We start from the raw sequence: 27,216 nt of genomic DNA, 5'->3' as shown, positions 1-27,216 counted from the left end.
TCCTGGAAACAGACAGCAAGTTCGACAAACCCTGCCTGCCCCCCTTCCCACCTCCAGTATATATTTTGAAAGGCCTTTTGGCTGCAGGAGAAAGGGACAGGTGGACTGAATGGTGTCTGAGCAGCCAGCTGGCAAGTTCTCAGTTCCAGAAAGTTCCCAGTGGGTCTGACGTCTGAGTCTCCACCCTGAATTCAACCTCAGGCCGATGTGGACACACCCATTGGAGCCTCTCTTCTGGGAGGGGCTGAGGTGTGGGGTAAATAAGTTGTTCACACCATTCAGTTTGGAAGACTTGGGTTCCTCCCCATTCAACCCAGAACCCCTGATCCTGTGCTCTGCTTGCTGAGCTGGAAGGCTGAGCCAGAACGGAAGACCACTGCTCACCCACCTCCCAAGCCCGTCTGGTGGGCGCCACTGAACCCCACACCTGCTCAACACACCGGGCCAGAAACCTCAACCCAGATGTCTCCGGGCCCTGGAACTTTGACCTCCACCTGATTCACTGTCATCAGTCAATGATCTGCTGCCCCTACCCCCACATCTAAATGTCCACAGAGCTCTGGCTGGTGTGGCTCAGTGGATTGAGCTCCAGCCTGCATACCAAAGGGTCACTGGTTCGATTCCCAGTCAGAGCACATGCCTGGGTTGTGGGCCAGGTCCCTGGTTGGGGCGCGTGAGAGGCAGCCACACGGTGATGTTTCTCTCCCTCTCCTCCTTCCCTTCCCCTCACTCTAAGGGTAAAAAAATAAAATCTAAAATAAATAAATAAATGTCCACAGAATCTCAGCCCCAACATGCTCCCCTCACACCCACCCAGAACTCACTTCCTGGACCTAGGGTAGACCATGGGCCCCGGCAGAAGACTGCCTGGGTTCAAATCCAGCTCTGCCAACTCAGCCGAGCGCCTCTGTCTTCTCAACTGTGAAATGTGGGCGACCACAGAGCTGCTTCCCAGGGCAAGGGGCCTGGAGGGGCCAACGTGCACCCAGGGTGACACAGCACCTGGGACATACTAAGCACTCAGTCTCCACGACCGAGGCCCCAGTGTTCTCCTGCCCCAGAACCATGAATGTCCCTCTGTATTCCAGATGAGAACAATGATTAGCTGAATATCCCTTTCCGGGTTTCATTATCGCAGAATCCTTGGCCTGGGTTCAGCCTTCCGCCCTGGGAATAAGTGTGGCTCAGATGTATTGTACCAGTTCACTCCCCCTGCCACCCTGCCACACACACGCATGCGTGCGCGCGCGCACACACACACACACACACACACACACACACCCCTCTGCGGGCCAGGGAGGGGACGGTACATAGAGGGATGTTTCTAGCAGTTTCCAGACAAGATCTGAAGCCTCCACCTAAGGGCCAGCCAGGGGTGAGGCACTCCCCTAGCACGAGGTTTGAGAGTTCTTTCTGCAATGCCTAACAGGGCCAAGTTCTTGGCCAGGACACCCTGCTTCTAGATGCACTTGGAGAAGCTGATGAAAGCTACCATTTGCCCCAGAAAAAGACACACATACAAACCCACACGACAACTGGCAGGCCATTTTTGGAAGGTTCGCAGGCACCACCATTCCAAAGCTCCTCAGACTACAGCAAGGAGGCTGGGATGACCTAGTTGGCATGGCCCGAGGCACGTGTGTGCACCCGTGAGCCTCTCCGCTCCCTGCCCTCCCCTGGACTCTGGCAGGCCCTGTCAATGATTGTCTCTCTGGGTCCTGATGTCCCCTTTCTCTACCCATCTTTGTCATCCCGTCTCTCAACCCATCTCTTGCACACCCGACACACCTCTTCAAGTCTCCTGTTATGGGTAGCAGAAGCCAAGTGCCGGGCAGCGCTAAATGCTTCAAACACATTTCCTTCATCTTGACAAATCAGTTTTACAGGCCTGGCAGGTGTGGCTCAATGGATTGAGCACAGGCCTGCGAACCAAAGGGTCGTCGATTCGATTCCCTGTCAGGGCACATGCCTGGTTGTGTACCAGGTCCCCAGAGTGAGGGGCATGCGAGACCACACATTGGTGTTTCTCTCCCTTTCTCCCTTCCTCCCCTATTCTCTGAAAATAAAATCTTAGAAGTCAATTTTACAGACGAGGAAGCTGAGGGTGGGAGGCTATTCTTCAACTCGCCTGGTGAGTACTGGAGCTGGGATTCAGTTAGGGCAGCTGAATCATGGAGGCCAGCAGACTGCCAGGTTATTCTCACCCTACTGTCTCCCTTCTGACCGCTCCATCCACTTTCAGTTCCAGAGCTCTGACCTGGGACAATGTTGATCCTGGACACTTTGGTCCCAATGTGACATCCAATCCAGGACCTTGAATGTGCCACTCCCTCTGAGCCTATACTTCCAACATGCCAAGGCTCAAGGATAATTAACAGGCCACTCTCAAAAGAATGCTCTTCATGAAGATGATGCTAGAAAGTCCACAGTCCACCACTGACTCTCCCATTAAGGTTCTCCAGTGTCACTAGCCATTCTGTAACACCAGGGCTCCACAGTCAACAGCATGGTGACAACACCCAGGATTCTAGAACAATGGGGGTTCTCCCTCCATTTCTCCTGGGGGTCTAGGATGCTGACGACCTAGCCCTACATCTCCCAGGGTCTCTCCCACGGACCAGCCACCCTTGATGCTGACACCAGGATTCTAGGACACCGAGTCCATCTCTGATGACAAGTACCCAGGTTCTAGAACGGCTTGCTCCCTGCTTTATGGGCTGGATTCTAGAACACTGTCAGGGGGGCTCCAGGTCTTAGGTTCTTGTTCTAGAACACTGCTCCACGACCTTGAATGTGCATTAGAATCCTCCCAGGAGTTTACTGGCAAGTGGGTTCTGGTGCAGTAGACCCAAGAAAAAGCCCCCAAGTCTACCTCCCCAGCAGTTCTGGGTCACTGCTCAAGGAGTATAGAACCCAGCCTCACCCATGCATACCAGCTGCTAACCTTCCAGCCCCCGGTGATCTCGTAGTTTTAGGGCTCAAGGACAGAGACCCCTCCCGTCTACATTAGAGATCCAAGGGAAAGCTAGGCAACTTGACACCTGCCACTGCCTGTATTGGCTTAAAAATGCATTACCCCAGCCAGTGGGGCTAAGCTGGTTGGAGCAGTGTCCCATAGACCAAGGGGTCACAGGTTTGATCCCCAGTCAGGACACGTATGAGAGGCAACCAATCAATGTTTCTTTCACATCATTGTTAATCTCTCTCTCTCTCTAGAAGCAATAATAAAAAGCCCTGGGTGGTGTGGCTCAGTGGGTTGAGTGGTGACCTGAGAACCAAAGGGTCACTGGTTCGATACCCAGTCAGGGCACATGCCTGGATTATGAGCCAGGTCCCAGTAGGGGACACAGGAGAAACAATCACACACTGATGTTTCTCTCCCTTCCTTTCCCCTTCTCTAAAATTAAATATTTTAAAAAGTGTCCTCATATGATAAGAAATCAAAATAAAAATGCATCAAAAACTCATACTTTCCCCTTACAAAGTGGACCATAACCCCCTCTCCCTGCATGTGTCCTGAGTTCCTTTATGACTCTCCTCTAATGAACAGGCGGCAGAAACAACAGCACTTGATGACCTAAACTTCTTGCAGACCCCTCGCTCCGGGGGAAGCCAGCTGCCATGTCATGAAGACACTCAAGCTTCCCTATGGGCCAGGTCCATGTGGCAAAGAACTGAGTCCTTCAACCAAGAGCCATGCTGGTGAGCCACCTTAAAAGCAGATGCTGCCCTGGACGGTGTGGCTCAGTGGATTGAGCACAGGCCCAAGAACCAAAGGGTTGCTGGTTTGATTCCCAGTGAGGGCACATGCCTGGGTTGTGGGCCAAGTCCCTGGCAGGGGGTGCTGGAGTGGCAACCACACATTGTGGTTTCTCTCCCTCTCTTCCCCGTCTAAAAAGTAGATAAAATCTTTAAAAAATAATAAAAAGTAGATAACTGACACTGCAGTTGAATCTCTGCTGACTGCCACACTCATGACAGACCTTAGGTCAGTCCCCTGCCCAGCTAACCTGCTCCCCAACTCCTGACCCTCAGAAACTGTGCAATAAATGGTTTTTGTTTCAAGTGGCTAAATTTTGGGGTGGGCTCTTTGTTACACAGTGAGACATCAGGGATACAACGTCGCCAGCCCAAGCACCTCCCAGGGCTCCAGAAGAGCCACATTCCAGTTCCAGACCATCTGCTGGTGCTCCGCCCCCACCCCACCCGGGGCCACCAGACGCCGCAGGACAGAGCCACTCCAGCCTGCTGGTAAAGTGTTTGCTGTTGGGTTTTCGTTTGGCTGGTCGTGTGTACACAGTGTATACAAGTTGAGTTGTACAGAAGCCCAAGAAAGAGCAAGAGACGATGGGCGGTGGGGAGGTGGGAGCAGAGGGGTTAGAGAGAGGGAAGAGGGCAGGAGAGACCGATAAAAAATAGAACCACATCCAGACGACAATGGGATGGGGGCGGTGTGTGTGTTGGGGGTGGGGGGAGACACAGACAAATTGCAGTAGAAAAGGAGTGGGAGGGGCCAAGGGAGGGGACCCTTCTCCCCCCTCCACCTCCCCAGCCCCCCGCCCCAGGTATGTACAATAAATAAGATTAAAAATAATTAACAAGATGCGTTTTCCCCTTCCCGTCAGACACTGAAGGCCCTGAGGAGGGAATGGCCTTTAGCAAAGATCTTGGCCTGTAAGGGGGGACTTGGGGGTGAGGGGGTCCCCCAACTCTCTAAAGCCACTCCACCCCCCTCAACCATACATAGACTTTTCCTATACATTATGTACAAGGTGGAGGGGGTGGGGGCTGTGGCCCTGGAGTGGGGCCAGGGGAGAGGGAACCGTTACTAAATAGACATTTATACATATATATAAATAATTTCTCTGTACACCGGACAGTGGGAGGAGCGGGGGGAGAGCGGAGAGGGCCTGGGAGAGGGGTGAGTCAAACTCTGAACCCTGCCCTGTGGGGGCAGCACGAACACACCTGGACCGATGACCCCCCCTCCCTGGCAGCGGGGCCCCAGGGGTAGCGCCTGAGGACACGATTCTGTCCCAATTCTCGGTTCGTGTGGGAGGTGGGCCCCCCAGGCCAGGGTGGGTCACCCACAGCGGCTGTGGGCCTGTGCTTGGGCCAGCAGGTCACTGAAGGAGTCGAAGAGCTGTTCCAGCCACGGCTGGTTCCGCATGCACTGCTGGACCACCTCCTCCTGGCCCAGGTCCTCAGCACCGCCCTCGATGGCCAGGGTCTGCAGGGGTTGAAACGTGGAGCTGCGGCGGGCGGCCACCAGGGCCTGGGGTGGGAGGAGGCAGGGGCCCAGGGATTAACGTCCCGGGGAGAGGTAGGCTGGGAGCTGGACTCCCGGGTCCCAGGGAGGCGGGGAACCCCAGGTCTGAGGGAGGAGGGGCTGGGGCCTAGACTTCTGGGGCTGGGGGCCTGGCTTTTGGGTTTGAGGAGGGAGTACTGGGACCCCAGACCCCTGGGTCCATGGAAGAGCCCATGGGGGTACAGCCCAGGGTGGACGGACTCACCTGGTCCCGGCAGCGCAGGAAGGTGTGATACTTATAGTGGTGGAGGGAGTGGTACAGCGTGTAGTATCCTGACTTGTCCAGCTCAACCTTGAACTCCTGGGCCGATGGGGCAGAGAAGCCTCAGCATCTCACCTAGCCCCAGGCAGCAGACCCTCTCCCTGCCCGCCCCTCACTGGCCTCACCTGGGCCCGGACCACACTCCTCTTGAGCTTGCTGAGTGTCTTCCGGTTGTAGGGTTCCCCAGCCGGCCGCAGCCGCACGGCCCCATCTTCAGGGGAGCCCTCCCCGCTCTGCTCCACCTGCAGCTGGGGGAACGTGTGCAGGGCGTCCTGCAGGAGGAAGGGGGTGGTTCAGCGGACATTTCCCCAGGCCCACACACCCCGAACCCAGTGCCCAGTTCTCAGGTTCCCTGAGTTGTCAGATGCCTCAGTTTCCTCAGGCTGTAGATCAGGAGAGACAACTGAGAGCCTCGCTCTCTTCCAAGGACCAAGGAGCCTCGGCCTGCCTGGTGACCTTCATGTGCCTGTGGCATGTCCTGGAATTCTCAGACACCCAATTTCCACCCAGAAATCTCAGAGCTACCTTAGTATCCTACACAAAATTCCAAGAGTCAGCCTAAAACCCAGGATCCCTGGCACCAGGCTACCATTCTGTTCAGTGACCCTCTGACTTGTCCTAATATGGGTGCACGCTGGAGATGCTGCAGGTCAGGTCCAGACCGCTGGCGGCAATAGAGCGAGTCATAAAATTTTGGGTTTCTGGGCACGTGTGAAAGTAATGTTTATGCTATACTATAGTCTATTACGTGTGCAATAACATTCTTTCTAAAAAGGAAACGTACATACCTTAATTAAACAAAAAAACGGTATTGCTAAAAAATGCTGACCACCATCTGAGTCTTTGCAAGTTACAAGCTTTTTTGCTGGTGGAGGGTCTTACTTTCAATTAGTAAACAAAAAATGCAAGTACCTATGAATTATAATAAGGTGTAGTATGCCAGTATTCCATAATGGCTTACTTTCTTTTCTTTATTCTTTTTTTAAATAATGGATTTCTGAACCCTAGCACGACACCCTCTCCACTCTTCTCAGAGCCAGAGGAGCAGTTGCTCCCAGAATTCTGAGTCACCCTAACATCCCCCCAGGGTTCTAGAACTAGCATTTTAGCCCCTATTTTCTGAGGCAAACTAATATCCCACCAAGAATTATCAGAGCCAGCCTCAAACCCTCCGAGAACTCACAGAACTAGACTAGCAGCCCCCGCAGGATTTTCAGAGTGGGCTAACACTCCACCCCAGGAACCTGAGTCGCCCTAACGTTCCACCCCCCTGTTCTCGGCAGGACACGGACATCCTCACCAGAATTCTCAGGGCCACACTCACACTCTATCCCAGGATTCCCTGCGCCACCCTGACATTCCACCCCAGCACCCTAGGCAGCTCCAGCGAGGAAGTACGTAGATGACTTAGTACTTAAGCCTGAGACTCTAAGAAGCTGCATTGTCGATGGAGAAGCCATCTGACTCCAAGCAAGTCCTTGCTGCTGGTCCTGTCTACCTTTTGTCCCCAGACTTGCGCTCCACAGCCACACTGTGCTGGGCCTTCCCAGACCTTTGCCCCCACCCCCCACACCATCCTGGCTCCCCTCCCTCTGGGCCTATAAGGCTACAGGGAACCCCCCCCCAACCCCCCTCCTGACAGCCCTGCCCTCAACTTTTCTCCTGGCCAAGCCCGACACTTCCTAAGACTGCCCCCTCCACAGGTCCCTGGGACCACCGCAGTGGCCAGCATGTCCACGCATCCACCAGGCCGGATCTCTGGGCCTCTGACGACTCCTGCCCAGGCCCTCCAAGCACCTGCAGGGCCGGGCTCAGCGACAGCCGCTTCAGGACTTTCTTCTTGTGCTCATTCAGGAGGCCATCGATCTTCCGCATAGGTGGGAGATACAGCTCATCTGAGAGATGAGGAAGGGGTATGAGAAGAGCCGCGGCCGCACAATGTTGGGGGGAGGGCAACGGAGGGGGTGGGGGCCTGGGTGCCCAGCTCCCTCCCCCCAGGCCACAACTCACCATGTGTGTCCTCTAGGGCCTGGATCATGTCCGGGTCCAGGGCTGTGCTCACCAGCATCTCCACGTAGCTCCGGTACATCTCCCGCATCGCCCGTGTCTTCAGTAGCCGCCCAGGCACCGCCCGCTCTGGGGGAAAAGCGTGGAATGTGAGCTCATTATTCCGACTTGCTCCTGACGCTACCCATATAGTATTTTTCTCTCTCTCTCTCAAAACATTGATTCATCGTTTCATTTATCCATGCATTCACTGTTTGACTCTTGTATGTGCCTTGCCCAGGGATTGAACCCACGACTTTGGTGTTATTGGGATGATGCTCAAACCAACTGAGCTACCCGGCTAAGGTGTAGCAGGTGGCGTTCTAAGCACCAGGGACCAGGAGAGAGATCCCTGCTCTCGGGGAGGCCCAAACCCACAGCAGAGGACTGACAGGAACCAGAGCCACGTGATCTCAGGGACGCATCACAGGCACTAAGACCAGCTAGCTCAGCCTGGCGAGTCCGGGAAAAGGTCACCCGAGAGCTGACGCCAGAGTGATAGGAAACAGCATTCCAGGCCAGTAAACTTCATTCCACGGAACTTCGACAATGCCTAAAGAAGCAGCATAATTGGTTTCTAAACCAGTGAATCGAATCCGAGAGATCAGATCACAAAGGGCAAGATTGGAGGAGGAGATAGGAACAGACTGGAGATTATCATTGCGAGCCAGAACGAGCAGGACTGCCGGCAGGGCAGAGGCTTTTTCTGGGAGGCGTCAGGAAGTCATGGAAGAGTCGTGAGCACGGTGGGGGATGAAAGTAAGTGCAGAAAAGACCCCTCTGAGGCCACGGAGGGGACGGACTAGAGGGGTGAGACCAGAGGATAGGGCAATGAACCTGGTCAGAAGAGGCTGGAGCCGCGCGGCAGGGGCAGGCTTGTGGGGAAGAGAGAGGGGGATGGGCCGCCAGGGCAGGTGGGGTGGGGTTGATGGAGGGGAGAGAGAAACACATGGTTGCCCCGAGGGCCTGGCCTGGTGGCCGGGTGGCCGGGGGACTGTCCTTGAGTTGAGGCACGTAGGACCAGGAGCTCAGTGAATCTGGAGGCAGGGGCTCTGGGGAGGCCGGGAGGGTGTTCAGTGAGGAAGATACGAGTCTTTGCCTCATTGCACATTTGTGGGAGCCTGCCGGGTGATGGGTGGAGCGTGAGAAGGGACAAGGACAGACATTCATGAGAAACCCTTGGAGTGTCCGGGAGTGGGAGGAAGCACAAGCAGCGGGGCTGTGGAAGCCTCCAAAATACCCCTTAGGAGGAAGCATGAGCAATGTCCACTTGACATATCCACATTGAGGGTCCCTAGTGACAGCTGTGACTTCAAAGTGTCTGGAGTGACCACTGGGCAGTGGGGCTCAGACTCTGTGAGGCCTCACCAAACCCACAGTGCTCCCGTATCGCTCTGGGCAAAACCCTGCCGTGGGCCACAAAGTCCCAGGCTCCCCGTCCCTCAGAGATCTGGTCCTGCTCCTGCTCTGGCCTTACTTTCCACCCTCTCCTCCTACTCGCTCCAGCCACTGGCCTCCTTCCTGATCCCGACACACCCAGCCTGGAATGTTCTCTCCCCCAAAGTCACATGACCCAGCTGCCTTCAGCTCTCCGCTCCAATGTCATTTCCAGGAGCCTTCCACAACTCTCGCCCTTTCTCAAAAGTATTGCCCAGGCTACCACCTGGGTCCTCTTTACTAGATTGCCTTCTTGTCACTGTCTTCAACCCTCCCCCGCCTCATAGCGATGACTCTTCATATTGGTTGGTATTCGATTGCACAACACATTTATCTGATTCACTCCCGGCTGGACTGTGAGCTGCCGCGAGGACACGTGTATTTGTCTATTCTGCTCACAGCAGGAACGGCACTTGTGGCACACAGTAGGTGCTCAATAAACACCTGAAGCAAGGGGCTGAGGAAGCTGGAGGGGAGTTCACTAAAGGAAGGGGAGAGAACCTCTCCTCTTTGCAGCCTCTTTCCAGAACTTTCCATGGGGAATACAAAGAAGGGAGCATCAGCTTCCAGGACATGGGAGGGTGGCTGGTCTTGAGCAAGCAAGCCAGTTGGTTCTGAGGCCTCCTCGCTGGGCTGAGCAAAAGCTTCAGGGTCTGCAGACTCGGGTCAGGCTCATCCTCCCCATGGAGGGGCCCCAGTCAAATGAGGTGAGGAGAGAGAGACCCAGGCCCAGAGAAGGGCACTGAGCCTTGGAAGGGGTATTGTCCCCTTAAGGGTACAGAATTCAGCTCCTCCCCATTTCCCAGGCTCAGAAAACTCAGGCCGGCCAGGCATGTTCACGGCAGCACCAGCCAACCAATGCCAACAACCCAAACGTCCAGCAGCGGGCGCGCAGACCAACAGAACATGCTAGATCCATACAATGGAAGATTATTCAGCCATAAGAAGGAACGAAACACCAGTAATGGGTGAACATCAGAAAAATTATGCTAAATGAAAGCCAGACACAAAAGACCGTGTATTATACGATTCCACTTACACTCGATTTCCAGAAGAGGCAAATCTATAGTGACAGTATATTACCGGTTGCTCAGGGCTGGAGGGAGGGGAGGGGAGTGATGGCCAAAGGGTGCAGGGTTTCTTTCTGGGGTGATGTCAACGCTCTACAATTCACTGCCAAGATGAATAACTCTACAACTATACTAAGAGCCAATGAATCATATGTTTTAAATCTGCCTAAGTTTTCCCATCTGTCTATGAGGATCACAGCAGTATCTACCTCTAGTGTGAAAACTACACAAAGAATTTAGAAGACAGCCTACTGTGTCAGTAAGCGCTACATAGTTGGTAGCCATTGCCACTATTTTCAATGTACTCATTACTGAGACTTTCCTGTCGACGCTCCCTGGAGGCCTTGGGACAGCCCGGACCTGTGCCTCCTTCTGAAGGCTCAGGAGTCACCTCCCCAAGCCTCCCCACCAGCCTCGTGGCTGCCAAGGGCCTCACCATCCTCACTGGGTGCTCCGGGGGACGACTCGGAGTCAGAGGAGCTGCCCGGTGGGCCCCCGCTCGCCGAGGCGTTGCCCGCCACCTCCTTCAGCCACTTCTTCCTCTTCTTGGGGGGCGGCTCAGCCTTCACCTTGGTGGGCCGGGCCTTGGGCAGCCGGGAGGTGGCGGGCTGCCCGGTGGTGAGGCTCCGCTCTGGCCGTGTCTGCCGCCCGCCGGTGCCCCGCTCCCCACGCAGTGGCCGCTCCCCACGTGTCACCCGCTCCTTCTCCTTTTCCTTCTCCACAGGCCGAGGTGGGGACAGCTTCTCAGGGGCAGGGGGCTCAGGCACGGCTGTCTCGGGCATCTGCTCTGGGGGCTTCTCAGGTGGTGTCTTGTCAGGGGTCTCGGGCTTAGGAGGCGGAGCCGAGGCCTTGGGGGTAGGGGCAGAGCTGCCCCCAGCAGAGGCGGGGCCCTTGGCCTGCCCCGAGCGTCTGGGAGGGAACACGGAAGGGACTGCAGTCAGCAGAAACCTAAGAAACCCAAACTCTCCTCCTTGGGATCCCCCTGCCTGGCCCACAGCTCTAAGTGCAGAAGAACCATCTTCCCCCTGGACCGAAACAGATGACCTGCTGTTTCCTCTCTCTGGGTCTCTGTCCCCACCCCCCGACTGTTTCTTCTACTGCACGTTCCATCCCCTTGCCGGTCAGTCCTGCCCACCACCTGCCCCCCAGGCCCCACGGTACCTGACAGGCGCTGGGGGCCGGTGCCAGGGTTTCCGAGCACAGACCCTCACGTAATCCTTCTTGTTGACGTTTTCCAGAAACTTCACATAAAGGCGCTGGTACCGGTTTTTCGCATCCCCAAAGTAGCCCAAATACTATACAGGAAAAGAGGCACAACAGGGATTCCATCACCCAGCCCATCCAGGCAGCCTGGTGCCCAACATTCCCACCGGGCCATGGGCCACCATGGCAGCCGGACACCTCCCCCGCCCTGCCCCACCCGGGGCCCAAGCCCTCACTGCCCTCAGCAGGCTTACATTACTGGTGGCACAGAACTGCCGCTGCCCGTCCTTGATCTCCGGGGTGAATTTCTGCAGCAGGGCCTTCTGGACACGCCAGATAGGTGGGGGCTCTCGGCCGGTCTGCAACGCCAGCTGAGGAGGGCACAGGGAGGCTGGATGGGTCAGCCCGCGTTCCTACACCGTGCCCCCAATTCCTGGCCCTCTGACTGCCCTCAATACCCCCTCCCCTCCTTAGAGAAAAGGCATCATGGTCAAAAGAGAGATCAACAAACATCCCTGAAACGTGCCCTGACTGGCGGGGCTCAGTGGATTGAGTGCAAGTCTGCAAACCAAAGGGTCACGGGTTCGATTCCCAGTCAGGGCACATGCCTGGGTTGTGGGCCAGGTCCGAGGTATGGGGCGCACGAGAGGCAACCACACACTGATGTTGCTCTCCCTCTCTTCCCCTTCCCCTTCCTAAAAAAAAAATCAATAAAACCCCTAAAAAAAGTAAGCCTAATTTTAAAATAAGTTTTAAAAATAAAAATAAATAAAATCTTTAAAAAGAAAATCAACGGACATAGATATCTTTTGGCTCTGTGACCTTCTCAGCCCTGGGACACAGCTGCAATGTGGCCCTGTCCTGGTACTCCCTACCCAGCCGTTCATTCTCAGGCTACAAGGCTTCCGTCGCCGTAGCCCTGCGGTACGATGGTGCAAGCCTCCCACGTGGCTCGATGTAACGACAAAGCCCATGCACCCACCCACCCACCATTTTCCACACACCACGATGGACCCCGGCCTACAGAAGTGAGTGAGATCGACAAAGCCTTTCATGAAGTCTCCCTTAACGAGGTAGCAAGACAGACAAACCAATAAACAAAGCAGGGCAAGGCGGTGGCTTGGGCCAAACACAGGCAGGTGCCAGGTCACCTGAGACCATCCATTCCATCAGCCTATCCACGATGGGGCAGGACTCGGTGATAGAAAAGCTCTCCCATCGTCACCCCCCGACACCCTCAGACCCTTGCCCACTGGAACCGATGGCTGTGTGTCCAGGCCAGCATCGGATCTTGGGGAGTGAGGCGGGCAGCAGGGGACACCAGCACACACACTCACAAAACGACAGCACATGTCACAAACATGTTAATCATGGGTGCCCCTGAGGCCTAGAAGAAGGACCCTGAACTCAATCTGACTCCAAGAATGCTGCCTGGAAGAGGTGACACCTAAATGAGTCCGTGGAAGGACATGTCTCCTTCCCCGAGGGGACTGGGTGATGACTGGGGGCTGCCAGGGAGGTGTGCGACAACTGTGACTCTCCAAAAGAGCAGCTGACAGGTACAGGTCAGTAAAGAGTAAGCACAGAGCAGGAAACGTGCGCTGAACACTGTGATGACCCAGAGATGAACGGGGAGCGGTCCCTGCACTCGAAGACTCCACAGTCAAGTCAGACAACAGCATTCAGGTGCTAACTCCAATTGATTGATCATGGCTGCCTCAGCCCCAGCAGCAACCAGTGCGGGGATCCATTAATAATGTCTACCACTGGCAGCAGCTGCCGCACTCCAGACTGCATGCCAGGTATTGGCTATCTACTCTTGGTTTGGGGTCAACCGCTCTCACATCCATGATTTTTCATGTCCCTCAGATGAACCAGGGGAACACGAAGCAAGGGTTACCATAGCCTGATGAAAATGAGGTCGGGAAGCTCTTGCCTGAGTCTCATACAAGAATGAGGCAGGATGGGACAGGGATGTAGGCGCCCCAACCTGAAGTGCTTTCCTCCAAGACACCACGGTTCTCAGCCCTCCCTCCAGGTTCCTCAGCCAGGCCCAGAGGCCCAAGGACTGAAAAGTCCGTTTACCTCCCGCCCCACTCCAAACCCTTCCAGGGCCTCCAGTGCAGATCCCGTAGGCTGGCACACAGAAGCTTGGCCTCGGGTGCCTCCCCCTTCACTAGCCCCTCAAAGCTCATCGGACAAGTCCCAGATGTTCTGAACTCCAGGCTTTTCTGCATATGCAGGGCCCCCCCCACCAGGGTTCCCTGTTCCCTCTCAATGTGAATACGATGTGCCCTGTTTGAGTTCTCAGAAGCCTTTGAAAAACGCATCACTGCAATGCACCCCACCTCTCTCTTCCCACCACCTATATGCCTTCTCTAAGCAGCCAGCTGATTCTCTAGCTGGACTCAAGTCCGTGGGCTCACCACATCCCAGTTGAACTTGGCGTCTTCCCCCAGACCACTTTTCCTCCCAGGATCCCACCACACCAACCAGTCATTGGACCTAATTGCCTGGCAATCATCTTTGCCAGCTCCTCCACCAGTGCCAGTGAGTCCCAAAGCCATGTCCCTCCTGCCTCTCCTCTTGTCAATCATATCACCAACTACACCCACTTCCACTTACTAGGGAATTTTCCCCACCCACAGCCCCCAAATGCTGACCTGGACCAATCAGATCCTTGTTTGGGAATATGAACTGTGACAAGCCAAGACAAGGGCAGTAAGCAACAGGATGTGAGTTAGCTCCAAGCTATGAGCCTGGTGTTAAGGAGAAAACTGCAGGGCCCGCCCATCAAGGACAGTCACTGTTGCAGAACTGATGCCGCAAACAGACTGTCATCAGAAGTGGACACCTCCCCAGCCACCTCCCTGCAGACCAAGTGCCCTGGCAGAGCCTGGGCAACCCAGAGCAGATTCTCCCACCGATCCCAGCCCCAGCGCTCACTGTCCAGGCACTCAACCTCTTGCTTCCTTGTACAACACAAGCACTCTATGCTTTCCATCACCACAGGGCCTTTGCACAGATTGTTGTCGCCGGCTGGAATGGTCTCCCCACACTTTTCTCCGTCCAACAAACTCTTGCATGCTCACAGTTTACATCCTGTTAATTCTTCAACACCCCCAAGGACTGAGACTTCATATGACCCATCCTGGGTTACAGAGGAAGCAGAGAGAGAGCTAACCCCACACTCTCCCACTCAGCAGACCATCCCCACACGTGGCTCTTGAGCACTTGAAATACAACTAATCAGAATGTTCTATGGGTATAAAATGCACATTGGGCTTCAGAGACTTGGTATTTAAAAAAATAAAACAATTTTTTCTACATTAATTACATGCTGAAATGCTATTTTAGGTATTCTGGGTTAAAGAAAATACATTCCTGTGGCTAATCTTATCCATCTTTGAACTTTTTTAAAATGTGGATCCAAGAATGCTTCCAAGATGTATGTGACTCATGATATTTCTATTGGACTTACTGTTCTAGGAAAGAACTATGGCCCATGGCCCATTTTTATAGGTCTAAGAGCTGAGGATGGTTTCTACATTTTTTAAAGAATTGTAAACCTGCCCGGTGTGGCTCAGTTGGTTGGAGCATCATTCCATAGAACAAAAGGTCACGGGTTCGATCCCCAGTCGGGCACGTACGAGAAGGCAACCAATTATTTCTCTATCACACTGATGTCTCTCTCCTCTTTCTCTTCTGTCTAAAAGTAATGGAAAAAATGTACTCGGGTGAGGATTACAAAAATATGGTACAAAAGAAAAAATAAAGAGTATGAGACAGCCCTGGCTGGCATGGCTCAGTGGACTGAGCGCCAGCCTGTGAATCAGAAGGTTGCCGGTTTGATTCTCAGTCAGGGCACCTGCCTGGGTGGCAGGCCAGGTCCCCAGTTGCAGGGGTGTGAGAGGCAACTAATCAATGATCCTCTCACACATCGATGTTTCTCTCCCTCCTTTCTGCTCTCTCTAAAAAGAAATAAAATCTTTTTAAAAATTAAAAATAAAGAAAGAATAGGTGACAGAGACCCTGAGTGGCCTGCAAAGCCAAAAATATTTGCTATCTGGTCTCCAGGAAAACGTGGCCACACTCTGCCCCAGAGGTTTGCCCAAGATCACCAAGATAAGTAACAGAATTAAAGCTCATAGGACACCTCCGTGTGCCAGCCACCGTCAGAGCACAGGACAAGCCATGACACCCGAGTCCTCACACTGCATGGTCAGCCCCATTATACAGATGAGGAAACTGAGGCACAGGAAGGTTCAACACCAGTCTAACTCAGAAGCGGCAGAGACTATGCCCACTTCAACCGCACACATACCAAAGTGGCAGAGATTCGCTCCAGGCAGGCTGAGGCCGAAGCTGGGCCCCCCACAGCTGTGCCGCCAGCCTACCCTCACTCCAGGCAAACGAACGAGTCCCCAACATGGGATTGGTGGTTCGGCCCTGGGGCTCTGCGCCACGACCCCCCCCACCCCCCCACCCCATAACTCACACTCGTGTTGTATTTTAAGCATCTGAGTCCTTGCCTGGTCCTCTCCCCTATGCCACCGGGGAGGTGGTATCAGATGGCCCTGGCTCCAATCCCGGCTCGGCACTCGCCAGCGGAATGATTCCCTCTCTCTAATCGTGAACTTCCTCATCTGGAAAGTGGGGGTGACCGTCCCTGCCTCAGAGCCCGCGCTAGATGCCTGGCTGCTGTTACAGTCAGTGTTTGATAGAATTACACAGAAAATGGCGGAATCTGGTGACGACAGCATAAGTTTCCAGGTCCCAACCACGACTGCCCGGGAAGGCCACTTTACCGTCCTGAGCCTCAACTTCCTTCCCTGTACAATGGGGATAGTAATCCCTATATGGGAAGGCGATTACAAAGATAAAACTTGAAGACAATTTTGCACAACAATGCAAACAGATCGTATTTTGCCGCATACAATGCGCACGTTTTTCTACAAATTTTTGAGGGAAAAACAAGGATTAGACATGGATATAATAGTTCTGTGTTTAACATGCACAAAACAATGAGTCTACATTTATACACGGGAGTGCATTATATGCGGCACAATATGATACTTAATGCTACTGTACAGTACGCTTAGAACTGGTAAAAAAGATCAACTTCGTGGGACACACACACGTCATCACAATTCGGAGGGCGGGGCGGGGGGGGGGAGACGATGATGACGATCAAACTAAATTCTGACCAGGCCGGGTCCCAAAGCCTGTCCCGTTCCTAGTTGGTGGTTGTTCACCATCTTCCCCGCCCGTCCAGGCTGACTGGCCAATAATGAATCAGCCTCAGCAGTTGTGAGGGTCAAATGAAATAATGCGCACCGGGCGGGGCGCGCGAGGAAGGGCTGTGACAACTACAGGGAGAGTGGGAGGGCGGGCCAGCAAGGGGACATGCGCAAGTCGCCGTACGTCATGTCCGGTGGGAAGCACTACTGGGGCGCCTGACACCACCTATCCTTGTCAAGCACCCACATGACTCCCCCGATCTGAGTCTACCTGTCCAAGGAACGAAGCGCAGCAGAGGCCAGCCAGCGTTCTGGAACGCGGTGCGCAGGTAACGTTTTTGGCTCTGCAGCCCAGGCGGGCTTAGCTGAAACTACCCGACTCCGCCACTGTCCGGGGCAAAGCTGCCATAGTGACACGCAGGCGGTAGGCGTGGCTACGTGCAGGAAATGGGCTGCATTTAGCCCTTGCGGGCTGAAGTTGGCTGGTGTGGAAGAACTGGAAGTAGCGAGTGGGCTGGTCGGCATTAAATATTTCGAGCTGCCTGACACGTAAGTACCGCCAACTCATTGGCTGTTATATTCAAAGGGGGTGGGGGGTGTATTCACAGTATGTCTTTGCAACGCCTGATGCCTTCACCATTACCGCCCAAGTCACAAAGCCGTCTCTTGGCTTGCGCTATGAAATTAGGGTACCCGGAAGACCAGACCCTCACCTGCTGTGGTCCTTATCGTAACCCCAGCACTCAGGGTAATGGCAATCAACCGTTAATAATCGTCTTATCTTAGTTATAGGTAATATACACAAAGTAACATATCCGCAGAAGCCCTGCTCTCCCAGCTGGCCACTATCCGCCTGGGTAGACCAGGAACGCAGAAGGGCCCCGTGGGGCTGTCTCGGCCACCGCTACCACCTGCAGTCGTCAGCCGGTCATCCAGCAGGTGCTCGGCGAACCAATGGCCGAATCCATCAGGCTGAGTCATGGGCACGCTGGGGACTCACCTTGAGGGAAGGTATATCCTCAGCGCGGATGACGAACTCGTCACGCTCGCGGAAGATGCCTTCACCGCCGCTCTCACCGGCTTCTTCGTCTGTCTCCCCGCACACGGCCGCGGTCTCCTGCTTCTTAGCCAAGTGCAGGGGCCGGGCGTCGGGCGGCTCGGGGTCTTCCGGGGACGGGGCAGCCGGCTCCTCTGGCGGGGCAGCCGCGGGCGGGGGTGGGGGGGCGGGTGGCGAAGGCAGGGCTGCTGGAGGCGGCGGAGGTGGCGAGCTAGGCGCAGGGGCTGGGGCCACCAAAGGGGGTGGCGAGGGCAGAGCTGGTGGTGGGGGTGGCGGCTGGGGCGATGGGGCAGGTGGCGGAGAGGGTGGGGGCTTCTCCTCCAACAGCGGGGGCTCTGGGGGGCGAGAAGGGCCGTCAGGGCTGGATCCCCTGCACCCTTCCCTCCCGGAGCTTCAATCTGCTCCCCGTCAACAACCCCGGCTTGTCCCTCAAGTCTCCACTCTGCCAGCGAAAGGTGCTCCCCAGCCCTTTCCTAGTCTCCTCTGGGGGTCGCCAATCCAGCCCACCCTGCACCCCGACACCCCTCCTGATGAAAAGTTCTTCAGCTACTACTGTCTGCGCTCTCAACTCCACCTCATCTCTGCTTACTGTTGCCCTTGCTTCTCTTTCAGAGACCCCACCTGACCTGCTCACCTGTCCCCAGACACCTACGGGAAGCCCAGGTGGCTCTAACTTCTGTCCAGCGTCCTGTTCTTCCTATCCACACTGTTCATCGCTGTCTTTCCAAGCCTCCAAAGGCCCACTGTCTCTTCGTGTAGTCCTAGGTCCCCACACCACAGCTCAGTGTCCACTCTCTCAACCCAATGCCGATCATCTCTCCCCTGCCCCAAGCCTAGTGCCTGACATACCTCCAAGTTCCCAAATGCCAACCCCCCGAACCTCTTCCTCTTATCTCTTAATCCACATGTCCCTTCCTGTGATAACACCTCTGCCCTATATGGGCACTCAGGTCCCCACAGCCCTCTGCCATGCCAGAGCCCTTCCCTGAGACCCTTTCCTCAGCTCCAGCACTATCCTGAACTCCTGAATCTGTCCCCCAACCTACTGGCCGGTCTAATCCTGAAGGTCGCTTTGCTGCCTCAGTGGCCCTGGCCTGGCTCTAATCCCAGTCCCTCCCTGTTCTTGCCAATTCTACAATCCTTCCCTTCAGGCCTCTACCTCCTCAGAAGCCCTATCCTTCTCCATCCCCAGAATAATCACTGTTCCTTTATGCTGGCTCCCCATAGGCTTTGGTAACAACCCCGTGAGCCCTCAAGCCCCTTCATTAACTGCCCCACCAAATGCCCTCTTCCAAACCCCAACGCCTCTGCTCCCCTCATCAAAGGCCCTTACATTTTGTCCAAAGCCTTTCTCAGAGCAGAACCCTACCACCCAGACCCAACCACACTCTCAGGCTTCCCCTGCCTCCACCCACAGGACCTCCACAGGACCTGACTAGTCAGCATCCCTGTCTCTTTTGAAACGACGCTCCCCAAGTCTCCCTCTGCCCCTCAGATACTCTGTTCTTCATCATGCACCACTAACCCCGGAGCCCTTCTCAGGCCCTGGGACCCCCTGCCAGTTTTAAAAGCTTTCTGAGCACACTGTTACCCCGCTGTCCCCAGAACTTACAACCTGCCCTGCACCCCGAGCTCTCTAGCACCCACCTGGGGGCCCCTGTTAGTCCACTGAGCACGTGTGGGCTGAGAAAAGCACATGGGTGTAGCAAACCATACCCTTCTCAAAACATTTGTTTGCTCATCAGGTTACCTCCAGAAACATGCAAATCTACATCAACTAACGGTGTCCCCGGAACGGTACATAATCCATACAACCATCTCCAGTGCCCCAAACCACAGGAAGCCCCCGTGCCGCCCCTGGACCATCTCCCCAGAGCTCACCAGGTGTGCCGCTGCTGCTGGCACTGGGGAGCCCTGGGAGGGGGGGCGGCCCTGGGACCGCGGCCTCGGTGGCCAAGGGAGGCCCATCCGGGGCGGAGGTGTCCTTGGGCCCGGCGAGGGGAGGGTCATCGAGGGCAGAGATGGCCGAGGAAATGCTCTCCTGCAGGTCCCGGTTCTTGGCGACAGAGTCTTCCTCGTCCGAGGAGAAGGAGGGCAGTGTCTCGAGGTTCCGTTTCAGCTCCTCGTCCAGCCGCTTGCAAGGCGAAGGACAGCCCAGCCCCAGCCCCTCACTTTCAGCAGCCTCGAGAGCGCCCCCCAGCCCAAAAGCGCCAGTGGGAGGGGGGTGTGGCACAGTGGGGGCGGTGGGGGGCTGGGGCTGCAGGCCTCGGGTGGGCACGGAGGCCGCCACGCTCTTGGGGGGGCTGAGTGGAGGTGTCATGCCCGCCTGGTAGAGTGGTGGGTGGCGCTTGCCTGACTTGAGGAAGTCCAGGAAGGAGGCCATGAAGCCAGACTTCATCTCCGGCTGCTTCTCCTCTACCTCCTTGATCTTGGCCTCGATCTTTTCCCGAGTCAGGCTCGAGTCCAGGCTATTGTGGTCAGTGCCTGGTATGACGTCTCCTGATGAGGCTCCGAGACCCTCACCGGCCTTGGGCACAGACAGCTTGATCTGGACACAGGAGCAGTGGGGAGTCAGGGCCCAAGTCCCCTCCATCCTCAGACCCGAGTCCAGAACCCTCGTTCCCTCCGCACTTCAGTCCCTGAAGTTTAAACCCCCAGGTTCTCAGCCATTAGAATGCTGGAATGCAACGACACACACCCTTTTGCTGATTCCTGAACCCTAGGGTTCAGTTCCCTCCCACTCACTGACCTCTCCTCGCTCAGCCCAGCCCAGGACTCCAGACCTTCCAAACACCAAGACTCAGGAATCTAGGATGCCCAACTGATGATAACCAAAACTCCAACCCCCTGCCTCCCTGTTGAACCCAAGTCTCCATTCTCAGAGCTCCCCAACAGTGGAACCCCAATACCAGTCCTCAGATTCATTTCCTCACAGTCTTAGGAATATGAACCATACCCCCATCACATCCACAAACCTCAGGTGTGGCCTCTTACACTTTACTTTCTCTAAAACTCAGATATTGGGGACCCACTCACCCTCACCTTAAGTGGCTTCAGGGGCTCCAGCCGGGTGCCCCCTGCTTCCTCGGCCTTCCTGCCCCGGCCACGACCCCGACCCCGGGGTTTCTTGGCCCCATCAGTGGGTGTGGAAGTCGAGGCTGGCCCAGTGGCGGTGGGAACCTCCAGTGGGCGGATCCTCGGCCTGCCCCGTGGTCGAGGTGGGCCATCACGCTTGGCCTTGGTGGGCTTGCGGCCACGGCGCCGGGGGCCATCAGGGCCAGGGTTGGGTGGACAGAAGTCAATGTCACCCAGTGGTGAGAGGGCTGGGCGGGATCGGCAGCTAGACACCAGGTCGGGCAGACGCCGGGGGTTGAGACGGATGTCAGCAGGCACATCTGCCTTGTCCTCGTCCGCCTCGAACTCGTACTCCTGGGCATACAGTTTCTTGGGTGTCTGGAAGGGAGGGTCACGGCGCCGGAGCAGGTGGAACGAGGATGTCTTGAGCAGCTTCTTTGGCTTGGTAGAGCAGAAGATGGGCGAGGTCAGGCCTCCCTTGGGCTCTGAGGCAGGTGGTGGCGGAGGCGGAGGCGGTGGCGGGGCTGCCTGGTGTGGCCCACTCTGGATCAAGCCCAGAGGCTCGGCATTGACTGTGGAGGGCAGCTCAGGTGGCTTGTTGGGGTCCAGGCCCAGGCCCGGTGTCTCGGGCCCTGCTCCAGATGCTCGGCCAGGGCAGTAGGGCCCATAGGGGTCATAGGCAGGGGGGCCAGGGGGGGGCCCAGTGCCCGCCTTGGGATCACCTTCGTCCTCAGGTGGCCCGGCCTTGCCATAGTCGTCTGCTGCTCCTCCACCGAACATCTCCTCCATGGTGGGGAAGAAGCTGCGTTCCTCGTCTTGGAGCAAGGAGTCGGGGAAGCAGATGGAGGTGAGTGGCACAAAGCGGGGGGCCTTGGTGCCCTGTGGACTGGGGCTGCGGTAGGCCCCAGATGGATCCTTGCCCTCGGTGTTAGGTGGGCCCACGCCAGTGTCACCAGGCCCCGGAGGCAGCGGTTCCAGGGCCCCAAGCAACTCCTGCATGGCACCTGGCGGCTCTAGGCCCTCCTCCGGTCGCAGGCGAGGACTGGGCGCACTGGGCTCTAGCCCATGGCTGCGGAGATGAGCCTCGAGCTGGAGAGGCATAGGTGGTGGAGGTGGGGGCGGCGGTGGAGGCGGTGCCTGAGGTGCCCCATCACGGGTGGCTGGTTCAAGGAGATGGACGCCGACTTTGGGGTTGCTGGAAGAGGGGCTGGGGGTGTGGCTGAGGACTGAGGGAAGCAGCTGCGGAGGTGGAGGAGGCAGCACCAGTGGGAGGTCAGGACCCCCAGCCTCCAGGAGGAGGCCGTGAGGTGTGGGCTGGGCAGGCTGGGCTGATGGAGGTGGGGGTGGCGGGCTCTTCTGGAGAAAGGCCCCCAGCTCCTTGGCAGCTGCCCCATAATGGACGACAGAGGTGGCCAGCCCCTCAGGGGTCTCGCCACCCCGTTCTGGCCCTTTCTTCTTCTCCTTCAGCCTCCCCAGGCCTAGCTCCAGGGCCGCTGTTGCACCCTCATCGAGGCTGGCGCTGGTGCGGATGACGCTCTGCAGGTGGTACCTCTGGGGATCTTCCTTGGCCAGCTCATAGGGTGTGCCCGGGGGACCCCCGGCCCCGCCACTCCCTCCAAGTCCTTTGGAACCATCTGCTGCCCCATCTTCACCCACCAAGCCATCGGCCCCTGAGGTCCTCGGGGGGCTGGGCGCCTGTAGGAGGTGCTGGATGAGGAACTCCTCGTCCTCCGTGCGCTCAGCAGGAGGCCCCCCGGGGCCTGCTAGCAGCTCTGAGCCATCTCCCTTGCCTTTGTAGCCACCTGCTCCGGCTGCATAGCTGCTGGCTCCTGGGGGTGCCAGGAACGGGGCCGAGGCCAGGACAGAGCTCAGGTATTTGCCAGGGGCTCCTGGAGAGCCAACTCCCGTCGGGCGACCCGGGGCAGGTGGCGACTGCAGCGGGCGTATGATATGAGAAGGGCTGGCCTCTCCGCCGCCACCTAAGGAGCTGGGACCCCAGCCCCCTCCGTGGCCCGAGAGTGCTGGTGAATGGCCAGTACTATAGCTGAGTGAAGGGCTGGCCGTGGGCAGCCCCTGGGAGTGGGCTGCTGGCCCTGGGTATGGCTCGCCCTGCACCCCATACAGCTGCCCCTGCAGCTGGTCAGGGGAGTAGCTCTGACACGTGGCTAGGCCAGGAGGTGGGGGGCCACTGGGGGGCTGCGGAGGCCCTCCTGAGTAGCTAGGGCCTTTGCTCAAGTCCTGTGCTTGACCCCCTCCAAACCCTTGCCCGTAGGCCTGGGGTCCTAGAAGCCCCTGTGGCTGACCAGGAGAATAGGCCTGGCCTCCCGCCCCGCCAGCCCCAGAGGCCTTCCCGGTAGCATAGGCCGCAGCTGGCCCCCCCAGGCTCTGGCATTTGGGTGTGGCAGTTGAACGAGGTGGTGGGGGTCTGTTGGCACCCCCGGCAGCTGCCCCATAGCCACCTTTGCCTGTCTTGTAACCGGGTGACTGAATAATGGGGCGGTAACCTCCGCCACCACCCCCAGCCCCACCTCCTCCGGTTGCCTCAGGGCCCGCAGCACGGCCCGATGCCCCGGCCGTGGCTCCACTGGGCCCAGCCTTGCTAGGTTCACCAGCACCTGGGGAGGGCTCCCCACCACCCAGGGGGCTGCAGGCCAGGTTGGCCCGATGGCCCATGGAGGGATAGCTGCCGCCACAGCTCAGATAGTGCTGGAGGGCATGGGCTGGCGGTGGGGGTGGTGGGGGCTGGGAACTGGCCGGCCGCTGGTAGTGCTTGATGACAGTGTCCTGGCGGGGTAGGGCCCGCTCGGGTGGTGGTGGGCCTGGCGCAGCTCCCGAAAAGTTGTAGAGCTGCGGGGAGGATTGTTCAGCAGCGGCGGCAGCAGCGGAAGAAGAAGCCAGCAGGTTGAACTGAGTGGGGAGGTGCCGGGGAGGTGGAGGTGGGTCTGGGGGACCAGGACGGTAAGGGGGAGTCTGAGCCGGGCCAAGACCAGCGGGCCCCAGGACACCACCCCCCGCCAGGCGCTCAAAGCCTAGCGAAGAGGGCACCGTGGGCGCCTGCGAGGGCTTCAGGTGCAGCACATCGTGAGGGGACAGGAGCCCATTAGCTGGGGGGCTGAACGGGGGGTCCTGGAGGCTGAGGGATGAGGGCACGGGGAAGGGACGGCTGCCGAAGGAAGCCGGGTGCTGGTAGGCCGACAGGGCTGAGGAGGATGGAAAGGTGCTGGAACCCGGCAGGGCGCCTGAGATGAAGAGCTCCGTGGGGCCTGGCGTATGCATGGCTGGGAATGATGGAGGAGACCGTAGGTCAGGGTGGACCACAAGCCAGTCCCACCCTGGCCCTCTTGAGTCGGCAGTGGACTTACCTGTTTGCCAGGAAGGACTGCGGAACTGGGAGAGGAGAGAGGACGCAGAGGGGCCTGGCTGGGGGCCCCGGGACTCCAGGGCCGAGATGAGGTTCATGACGGAGGCGTCAGGCCCTGCTGAGCCCGCGTGGTGAAGGCCAGTGTCGAAGAGTCCAGAGAGGCCTGGCCAGAAATGGGGGGTAGCGTCAGCTAAGTAGGTAGGGGCTCGGGCTGGGTTGAAAGGGGAGAAGCCAGTGGAGACAGTAAACAGGATGGGGTGCAATGAAATCATAAGGGCAGGGGGCCCAAGAAGAGAAAAGTAGACAAAGGAATTGAAAAATCCAGAAGTGAAGGAAATGAGGAGATAAGGGCAGGCTGTGAGGCAAAAGTATTCGAGCAATTCCAGCAAGGGTAAAGGATGAGATGACTGGAACCACCAGGAAGAACTAGAGGACAAGTAGAAACAGGATGAATGAAAATGAGAAGATCCAAGAAAAAAAAAAGGGGGCGGGGCATGAAAAAAGGAACCAACCAGGAAGGTCAAGGATCAAACTGGACTAAGCATTCTCAAGGCTAGTTCACCAAGCAAGAAAGGCCACTGGATCAAAAGGGAGCCAATCAGAAGCCTTACAGGCAGAGAGGTAGTGGGGGAGAATAAGCTAGTAGGCAAATCTAAGGAAAAAGGGGGAGGTCCAAAGAATCAGCCAATCAGGAAGAATTGGAATCAGAGAAAAAGAATTCAGATAATCAGGCCCTGGCCAGAGAGCTCAGCTGGTTAGAGTGCACCTCCCCCCCCTTCCTTAAGCCCAGGTTAAAGGTTTGATCCCCAATGAGCGCACATACAAGAATCAACCAAAGAATGCATAAATAAATAGAACAACAAATCCATGTTTATTACTCTCCCCCTTCCTATCTAAAATCAATAAATTAAAAACAAACAAACAAAAAAAGAATTCAGAGAACCAAGGAGCCAAAGAATGGGCAAACCCAGAGAGAAGTGAATGGGTGGGCTGGAGAGGCGGAAAAGCCTGGAAGAGAAGGTGGGATTTGGGGGCTGTGGGGATGGGGCCAATTGGAACTAAATAGGTGGGGCCACAGCCAGAGGCAGACGAATCCGGTGTGAAATTAAGCAGCCACTTATCAACCAATCAGAGGAAGAGGAGAAAGGGGCGGCCCAGGAGGCAAGGCAAGGCCAATTAGGAGGGGTGGAACTTTCACCAGCCAATCAGCTACCTCAGAGGGAGGGCCAGCCCAAGCAGGGCGGGACGGGGGCCGTACCTGCAGGGTGATGGTTGGTGGCATAGCTTTGCAGTGGGTGGGGGGCTGCGTAGGCCTGGCGGTGTAAGATGTCCGTCTCAGGGTGCGAGGTCCTGGAGCTGCCATAGACCAAGCTGGAGGGAAGGGGGAGATGTTAGGGTATACTCCAAAGCTGCCCTCGGAGAAGGGAACTCAGCAAATCCCCTGGGGAGTTGAGGGAAATCTTCCAGCTGAATGGGGATTATCCTAAGGAAACTTAGGCCCTAAAGGAAAGAAAACAAGGCAATCGGGGTGCCCAGCCAAAGAACCACAGAAATGCCCCCTCGAGCCCCAGCAGCAGTAAAGGGCCCTGACTTCCAGGAAATAGAGCCCAGGTAGCCTCACGTTTACAAACACAGAAACACGCACAGGTATGAGACAAACACACAGAGAGGGTAAAGAGTCAGAGGAAGTGCGTCGAGTTGAAAACGTGGACCTCGGACCACACACAGACTCCCACCCAGCCGATGACACAAGACCCTGGGGCCCAACCCAGAGCTGTGCACAGACGCCCCCTCTTCTACACACACGTGGGGACATGCAGGTCCTGAACCTCCTGGAGTGGTGCAAAGCCAGGCGGGAGCAGTAGGTAGACCGTTCCCCAAACAGCAGGGCTGTGGGATGAGGAAGGGACAGTGAAGTACCAGAGAGAAGTACAAACATGAACACAGGAAGGCCCTGGACTTGAGGTTCAAATGCATGGGACCATGCAAAGCCAAGTATGTGTGCCAAGAGTATCCAACTCACCTGTGGGGAAGGAAAGATACAGAGCCAAGAGTCCCACATGGAACTAACACGCGTGTGGTCATGTCCAGCCATGCTGGAAAACCCAGGTGTGTTGGGGGAGGGAGTTGGTTTGCGGCAGGGGAAAAGTGAGGGCACAACACAACACAGAATACCAGGTACACACGCACAGGATCCACACTCACACACAACCACACAACCGAATATTCCCATGCAATAATGGCCCCGATCCATAGCCCAGACTCAAAGAGGTCGAACACTTCACTCCTCGCCATCAACTAGGATTCTCTGCCTTTGGGGGTGAGGAGTTAAAGGGGGTGTGTCTCAGATACCAGAACACCCCCCCGCGCTCCCCCCTTGCCCTGCTACACACACGGAACCCCAGTTTAGGAAGGGGGCGGGGCCCCGTACCCACTCTGCGCGCGGAATTTCGGGGGGGCCCGAGTGGCGCGGCCTCGCGCAGCTCCGGAACAATGGGACTTGGGAGGGGGGGCCCGCCCCCCAGGTCTGCATTCTAATTCTCCTTTCCTTCCCACCTTTGCAAGAACAGAGCCTGGGACGCGGTGGGGGGGGAGGGATTTGCAAACCGGGAATCCAAGGATGGGGGAAATCCAGGCCTTGCTTCGCCAGTCCCTCCCACCTTCCCAAGGCCTTTTCGTCCGAAATTGTTTTGCATCCCCCTTTTCCCGCTGCATCTCTCCCTTTGCATGCCGGAGCTAGCTTTGGCGGAGTTTGCAATTTGGAAACTGGGGCGGCGGCGTTGTTGTAAACCGAGGAAGGCCGCTCCCTCGCAAGCCGGAGGGGAGTTTGCGATGCACGCGTCGCCGGGCGGGCCCGGCCGGACTTGGGCCGGCTTGGCCCCCACCCCTTAGACCCTTTCCTCCAGGCCACCCTCGGCTCCTTACCTAGCTTTCGCTGACCTCTCGTAACTCCATCCCGCCCCGGCGCCGAGCGGGTCCCCGAAGCCGGCGCTGGGGTAGTTCCTGTCCATGAATTGGCCGCGGTGGAAATTGGGGGGGAGGGGGAGGGGGGAGGGAAGGAGGGGGCGCGCGCGCGCTCTCCTCAGCCGCCGCTCCCTCCGCTGCTGGTTTTTTTTTCCCCCTTCTCTCTCTCTTTTCTTTGCTACCGCCGAAGGCC

General features: G+C 56.8%; 1 protein-coding gene across 1 annotated transcript; it reads right to left on the bottom strand.

The window, feature by feature from the left end:
- Positions 1-4,246: 4,246 nt before the first annotated feature.
- Positions 4,247-27,089, bottom strand: PRR12 (proline rich 12). The gene is made up of 14 exons (XM_045856297.1): positions 26,985-27,089; positions 25,318-25,430; positions 24,061-24,222; positions 20,666-23,976; positions 19,505-20,171; positions 17,567-17,958; positions 11,581-11,697; positions 11,285-11,418; positions 10,560-11,032; positions 7,581-7,706; positions 7,368-7,465; positions 5,696-5,842; positions 5,514-5,609; positions 4,247-5,230 (listed from the first exon to the last, which is right to left on the bottom strand). Exons 1-14 carry the CDS (start codon positions 27,068-27,070, stop codon positions 5,084-5,086), a joined length of 6,069 nt encoding a protein of 2,022 aa, XP_045712253.1. The 5' UTR covers positions 27,071-27,089; the 3' UTR covers positions 4,247-5,083.
- Between the last annotated feature and the right edge of the window lie 127 nt (positions 27,090-27,216).

Source organism: Phyllostomus hastatus, unplaced genomic scaffold (assembly GCF_019186645.2).
Source record: "Phyllostomus hastatus isolate PE091 unplaced genomic scaffold, TTU_PhHast_1.1 phas_scaffold_1224, whole genome shotgun sequence".
NCBI lineage: Eukaryota > Metazoa > Chordata > Mammalia > Chiroptera > Phyllostomidae > Phyllostomus > Phyllostomus hastatus.
This window is presented reverse-complemented; position numbering and strand designations above follow the sequence as displayed.

What these genes read in the sequence shown, in the direction of transcription:
- PRR12 (XM_045856297.1), bottom strand. Translation starts at nt 27,070, where the DNA reads ATGGACAGGAACTACCCCAGCGCCGGCTTCGGGGACCCGCTCGGCGCC. An exon ending in CAGCAGCAGCGGCACACCTG is followed by an intron (nt 17,959 to 19,504) that starts GTGAGCTCTGGG and finishes CTCGCCCCCCAG; the next exon opens with AGCCCCCGCTGTTGGAGGAG. An exon ending in TCCTGCGCTGCCGGGACCAG is followed by an intron (nt 5,231 to 5,513) that starts GTGAGTCCGTCC and finishes CAACCCCTGCAG; the next exon opens with ACCCTGGCCATCGAGGGCGG.